Source organism: Apodemus sylvaticus, chromosome 23, assembly GCF_947179515.1.
Source record: "Apodemus sylvaticus chromosome 23, mApoSyl1.1, whole genome shotgun sequence".
Lineage (NCBI taxonomy): Eukaryota > Metazoa > Chordata > Mammalia > Rodentia > Muridae > Apodemus > Apodemus sylvaticus.
In genome coordinates this window covers 55,249,848-55,257,390 of record NC_067494.1, presented here as the reverse complement: position 1 = coordinate 55,257,390, position 7,543 = coordinate 55,249,848, and the positions used below count along the sequence as shown (strand labels likewise).

The window sequence follows — 7,543 nt, the reverse complement described above, 5'->3', positions numbered from 1 at the left end:
TCAAGAATTGACAAATGGAACCTCATAAAATTACAAAGTTTCTGTAAGGCAAAGGACATTGTCAAAAGGATAAAAAGGCAACCAGCAAATTGTGAAAAGATATTCACCAACCCTACATCTGACAGAGGGCTAATATCCAATATATACAAAGAACTCAAGAAGGTAGGCTCCTGAGAGCCAAATAACCCTATTAAAAATGGGGTACAGAGCTAAACAAAGAATTTCCACCTAAAGAACTTTGAATGGCTGAGAAGCACCTTAAGAAATGTTCAACATCATCAGTCATTAGGGAAATGCAAATCAAAACAACCCAGAGATTTTACCTCACAACAGTCAGAATGACTAAGATTAAAAACTCAGGAGACAGCAGGTGTTGATGAGGATGCAGAGAAAGAGGAACACTCCTTCACTGCTGGTGGTATTGCAAGCTGGTACAACGACTATGGAAATCAGTCTCGTAGTTCCTCAGAAAACTGGGCATGACACTTGTGGTGGACCCTGTTATACCACTCCTGGGCATATATATGCCCAGATGATTCCCTGGCATGCAATAAGGACACATGCTCCACTATGTTCAAAGCAGCCTTGTTTGTAATAGCCAGACGCTGGAAAGAACACAGATGTCCCTCAGTGGAGGAATGGATACAGAAAATGTTGCATATTTACACAATTGAATACTACTCAGCAATTGAAAACAATGAATTCATGAAATTCTTAGGCAAATGGTTGGAACTGGAAAATATCATCCTAAGTTAGGTAACCCAATCACAAAAAATACAAAGGGATGCAGTCATTGATAGGTGGATAATAATTAGTCTAGAAGCTCTGAATACTCAAGACATGATTAACATATCAAATGATTTACAAGAAGAAGGTAGGAGAGGGCCCTGGTCCTGGAAAGGCTTGATGCAGCATTGTAGGTGAGTACCAGCACAGAGAAATGGGAGGGAGTTGGGTGGACAGAAGTGGGCTTATGGGACTTATGGAGAGGGGGTAACCAGGAAAGGGGAAATCATTTGGAATGTAAGCAAAGAATATATAAATAAAGAATAAATAAATGAATGAATCATCAAACAATAGAAAATAAAAAAGAAGCAACTCTAGACATGAAAAACCTAGGAAAGAGAACAGAAACTACAGACAAAAGCATCACCAGCAAAAAACAATAGATGTAAGAAAGAATCTCAGGCATACTAAATACGAAAAGCCACAAGGGAAAATGCCCAGAAACATAAAGGCAAACCAATTGGAATTACATCTGAGTTCTGAACAGGAAGTCTAAAATCCAGAAGTAACTGCACAGATGGCTTACAGAATCCTTGTGACCACAGATATTAGCCCAAACTACTAAATGCAGCAAGATTTCTAATTACTATAGATGGAGAAATGTATATATTGTATTACATAACCATATTTTAAAAATATCTTTCTACTAATCCAGTCCTGTAGAATATAATAGAAGAAAAACACAAGGAGGAAACTACACCCAAGAAAACAAATCATTGTTCATCGTCGTCGTCATCATTGTCGTCGTCGTCATCATCATCATCCTCATCCTCATCCTCATCATCTCACAGAAACACCAAAAAGTAGAAAACACACAAGCACACACACACACACACTACACAGTACCATCATCAACATTAAAAGTACAGGAAAAAACAATCACTGGTCATAAATAGTTCGGATATCAATGACATCAATTTACAAATAAAAAACGGGCTAACAGACTGATTCATAAACAGGATCCATCTCTCTGCTACATATAAGAAACACACCACAGAAACAAAGATAGATACTCCCTCAGAGGAAGTGGCTGGAAAAAAAAAGCAGCCATTCTAATATGTAGTAAAGTTTGTTTAGAGTCACCCCAAGGTACTTTATGCTGTTTGTGGCTATTGTGAAGGGTGTCATTCCCCAAATTTCTTTCTCAGTCTGCTTATCCTTTGAGTATATAAAGGTTACTGATTTGCTTTCGTTGATTTTGTAGCCAGCTACTTTGATGAAGTTGTTTGTCAGCTGTAGGAGTTCTCTAGTAGAGTTTTTGGGCCACTTAAGTATACTATCATATCATCTGCAAATAGTGATAGTTTGACTTCTTCCTTTCCAATTTGTATCCCTTTGACCTCCTTATATTGTCTAATTGCTCTAGCTAGGACTTCAAGAACAATATTGAAAAGATATTGAGAGAGGGGGCAGCCTTGTCTAGTCCCTGATTTTAGTGGGATTGCTTCAAGTTTCTCTCCATTAAGTTTGATGTTGGCTACCGGTTTGCTGTATATTGCTTTTACTATGTTTAGATATGGGCCTTGAATTCCTGTCCTTTCCAAGACTTTTAGAATGAAAGGATGCTGAATTTTATCAAATGTATTTTCAGCATCTAAAGAAATGATCATGTGTTTATTTTCTTTGAGTTTGTTTATGAAGTGGATTGCATTGATGGATTTCCTTATATTGAACCTGATGTATTTCTGATAGGTCTGCCTTTATATGTTACTTGACCTTTTACACTTACTGCTTTTAATATTGTTTATTAAGTGGATTTGGTGCTTTTATTATTATGTGACTGGAGGAATTTCTTTTCTGGTCCAACCGTTTGGGAATTCTGTAGGCTTCTATATTCATTGGCATCTCGTTCATTGGGTTAGGGAAGTTTTCTTCTATAATTTTGTTGAAAACATTTACTGACCCTTTATGTTGAAAATCTTCACTCTCTGCTATACATGTAATCCTTAGATTTGGTCTTCTCATTTTGTCCAGGATTTCTTAGATGTTTTGAGTTAGGAGCTTTTTGCATTTTGCACTTTCTTTGACTATTGAGTCAATGTTTTCTTTGTTTTTTCAGCACCTGAGATTCTCTATTCTATCTCTTGCATTCTGTTGTTGATGCTTGCAACTATGACTCCTGATTTCTTTCCAAGATTTTCTATCTCCAGAATTATCTCCTTTTGTGATTATTGTTTCTATATTCATTTTTAGATCCTTGATAGTTTTCTCCAGTTCGTTCACTTGTTTATGTTTTCCTATAATTCTTTAAGGGATTTTTGTGTTTATACTTTAAGGTGTTCTACCTTTTGAGCTATGTTCTTCTGTATTTCTTAAAGGGATATTTGTATTTCCTCTTTAAGGGCTTCTACCTGTTGACCCATGTTCTCCTGTATTTCTTTAATGGAGTTATTTATGTCTTTCTTGAAGTCCTCTATCATAACCATAAAATATGATTTTAAATCCAGATCATGCTTTTCTGGTGTGTCAGGGTATCCAGGACTTGCTGTTGTGGGAGAACTGGGTTCAGATGGTGCCATGTTGCCTCAGATTCTGATAGTAAGGTTCTTTCATTTTCCTTTTGTCAGCACGTTATCTCTGGTATTAGTTGTCCCTCCCATGGGCCTAGAAACCTGTCTCAGAACACCTGGGAGACCATCTCTCCCCTGGCACAGAGGTCTGTGGCTCAGCCCAGCTCCTGTGTACAGATTGAGCCTGGAAGGACCTTGTCCCAGATGCTCTCCCACTCCTGTTTCCTGTGCTCATGGCGGTAACTCCTTGCACAGTCACCTGAGAGAAAATTGCAGTCGCACTCCCTGGAGACCAGTTCACCCCTGGCAACATTCTTACCCAGATGGTTGTGGATCATTCCAGCTCCTGGGTGCAGATGGAGCCCAGAAGGGCCCAGCCCTGACTCTCTGCCATACTCATGTTCCTTGTACTCCTGGCCATACCTGCCTGCATCTATTGCTGATATTTTTCAAAAAGAAATATTGTATGACAAAAGTCTAAGTAGATAGACAAAAAAATCCTGAAACCTTCCTTGATTCCTAGAGATTAGTTAGGAAAGTTATGTTCCCAGCACTCTGATCATTTTCTAAAGACGAATCATATTGTTCTTGGAAAACCTTGAGCACATTGAATGGTAAATACATAACTTTTATCAAAGGAGATGTAACAATAAAAATCAGACTTGTCCTACAAATTGCATTCAAATTCTCATCTGTCTTTTGTCTAAAGGCTCTTTTCTTTACTATTGACCTTAATCAAGAGAGGCAAAATGGCCAAGCTATCTCAATTAAGCCTTTCGAATTTACTCTTATTTCCCATCATCCAACTATCTACCTTATTGCAGAATGTTCCTATGACTCTGGGGCCACTGTAAAGCATATTGAACTTGTTGCTGCCAAAAGCTCCTCAATTGCAGTGGGATATCAAGCAATGTAATTTCCCGTACCATTTTATTATATATGACTCAGTTCAGAACAGAACATAAACAAGTCTCAGAAGTTCATTATTTTCCTCACCCCTCTCCTCCCTTAGGAATATATTGCCTTCCTTTGTATTAATGGTCAGAATTAAGATGTATTTCCTATTACTTGTACATGATTGTCTGCATTGTTTCACTTATTTATCTCACTGGATTTCCATGATTTATCCCTTATGATAGCTTTTTTACTGGTGATATTATTTGCATTCTCTTTCTCTACTGCAGCACATGGGAACAGAGACTCACAGGTAGACATTACAAAACATGTGAGGCCTTGAAACACTCATCCCTAAATGAAAGGTTTTCATCAAATCCCACCCATCGGGGTTGAGAACATTTTCTGGAAGAGAAAACAAAAAGAGTGAATAGCCAAAGATGATGGAAGACACCAAGAAAACAAGCTCTTCAAAAGCAAAGTGTCCAAAGCTCATACGAACTCAGACACTGACCAGCATGCACATGGCCTGCATGGGTCTGCAATAGGTACTTAGCATGAATACTGTGGCTTTCATTTCGGTGTTTTATTTAATCTTGAGTGTGTCCATGAATATGTATTAGTTTCTGTTTCTTTTCCTTTGCTTATATCCTGTTTGCTTGCTTTGTTTTCTATATAAATTATATTATATTTTATATTATATTTTATTGATAATTCCTTAGAACTCTTGTTTTCTAAATTGCAGACTGAAAGATAATCTCTCAGAATGGAAGTGGAAGTAGGGAAGAAGTAGTATGATAATAGAGAGTGAATCAAGATGCATTACCTGAGAAATAAATCTATTAGAAATAAAGGAAAAAAGAGAACTCAGAGTATCATTTCACTTAAAAGCAGTGGTTATCAACCTGTTAGTCATGACCCTTCTAGTGGGATTAAAGGCACTTACACAGTGAACTCATAGCATGTATATATATATGGTATATATATATATATATGGTATATATATATATATATATACCAGATATTTACATTATTATTCATAGCTGTAGCAACATTACAATTCCATGTAATGTAGCAACATTACAATTATGAATGAGAAATGAAAATGAATTTATGGTTGGTGACAACACTATTGAGGGAATGAAGCAATAAGAAGGTTGAAAGCCACCACTTTAAAGTTTTAACAAATTCTTCCTATCACTGATGATTCTCCTAATAATTAATTATTTTATATACTTGAATATTTTAATCACTGAACTTTTAATAAATAACTCAGAATTCTTTCATTAAATTCTTGGGTTTTTTTAACCAAAAAAAAATGAAAAAAAAAAAAGAAAGCACAGTTCAATAATCTCATTTATCATTGCATTCATCCTACTTTACTGAGAAGTCAGAGGCTCTTTCAGAAGTTAGCACACAAGTCACCATTACCCATTGTAGTCACTTCATTCAGAATTTGTTTTAATGGCAGCCATATGAGCTTCCTTGTGTGTCCTATTATCATGAAAAAAGTACATGCAATGGTCACCTAAAATGTCATTTGGTTCCTAATGTATTACTTTGAAGAATTGCAATATGTCTTTTGGTGATTCTGCTTCTTTATTGACATTCCTTTTTTCCTGTGGTAGGCTTCATTCTTCATAAAGGGTGCCACACCAAGTCACTTAGAGGAAAAGTGTTGTTGTGATATATTAACTAAAGATTTTCCATGCTCAGGTACCTCAACTTAATAACATAACTTATTAGTTGTTTCATGTAACATGCAACCACCATTATGGCAATAAGGGACACCATCCAATATAATTCAAGCATATCAAGCTACATCCATATGGCTACCTCTATGTCTTATCTCACCATGAAGCTCCTCAAAACAAGCACATCTATTATTCTTCTCATCCTATCAAGATGCCAGTTCTTGTTGCTAATAATTCCTGGAACCATGTAGCTTTATATTCACTGCAGATAGAGTATTGATAATAAATGAAAAAAATAGCCTCAGTCACATGTTGCTTTTTCGACCAATGGGATCAGTGAGATCTCTTACAACAACTCACAAGAAGGGTTATCATCTTATCCTGCTCCATAATCATGGAGGATGCCCTTTCAGAACATTCTGTTTTCTTGTATGGAAAATGTTCTGTGTTTCCCATTTACATTGCTTCTTGTGTGTATATGAGCTGGGTCTTTTCATTCATAGTAAACATAGCTTTTCCCATGTACATGACAGCAAGACCGAACAATAGGAACATTACACGCCTAAGGGTGTATGAATTCTGTTATACTGTTCATCATGACAAGGTCACTGACATTCTCAATGCAATATTTCTCTCTGTTCCTGATTCGTTGCTTATGTTGCTGATGCTTTGTTCCAGCGGTTACATGGTTTGCATTCTCTACAGACATAAGCAGAGAATGAAGCACATTCACAGAAGCAACTTTTCCTTCAGGTTCTCCCCTGAGTTCAGAGCCACAAAGACCATTCTGCTCTTGGTGAGCACCTTTGTCTTCTTTTACACAATTTCTTGCCTCTTACAAATTAACATGTCTCTTGCACATAATCCAACCTCATTATTGGTGAACATGTGTTTTATTGTAGCTACAAGTTTCCCAACTGTGTGTCCCTTTTTAGTGATCTGCCATTAATTTTGTCAATCTTTACTCTGTTCTGCCTATACAGGAAACAATATATCCTAACCATATCAGTAAAAACAAGATTGTTTGGTTTTAAATAATCTATGTATTTCATTCAAGTACATCTACATATTCAAACATGTCACAAAAGCAGGTGGTGTTCATTCATGAAATAATCTGTAAAATTACAAATAGTGAATATAATATAAAGTTTATTTTGCATATACTATAGTTTGTCACATAAACAATATTAATCAACTTTTATAGATAATGTCATACTTTGTAAAACAATGTTTTGGTTTACAATATATTTTGTTGATATTTATCTTTTTCTACAGCAACAGGCTAAAATTTATTGGACAAGTTTTTTCTAACTTAACTTCTGTTGCCAGAGAAATTTACAAATGATCGTAATAAAATAGTTTAATTACCCATATGCTCTGAACTGAAAACATTCAGACATAATAGGATTTGGCTAACAAAAACACCTGCATGTAAGTATAGTAACAAAGACACAGGGGAAGGTTTTACCAAGCAATGGATACTAAAGTTGAGGTCTGTGAATTCTTGGGTTTGTTTTTTATAGCCAATACTATTCCATATTTATTAAGGTATAATTGACACTGAAATGTCATTTTTATATTATAACTTGTGATAATTTCCTACATATATATACTTATATGTTATACATATATCATATATATTATATATAATGTACATAT

General features: G+C 35.7%; 1 protein-coding gene across 1 annotated transcript; it reads left to right on the top strand.

The window, feature by feature from the left end:
- The first annotated feature begins 6,278 nt into the window (after positions 1-6,278).
- Positions 6,279-6,833, top strand: LOC127673789 (vomeronasal type-1 receptor 4-like). Its single transcript, XM_052169545.1, has one exon. The coding sequence runs from the start codon at positions 6,279-6,281 to the stop codon at positions 6,831-6,833; it is 555 nt and encodes a 184-aa protein (XP_052025505.1).
- Positions 6,834-7,543: the final 710 nt, after the last annotated feature.

What these genes read in the sequence shown, in the direction of transcription:
- LOC127673789 (XM_052169545.1), top strand. Translation starts at nt 6,279, where the DNA reads ATGGAGGATGCCCTTTCAGAACATTCTGTTTTCTTGTATGGAAAATGT.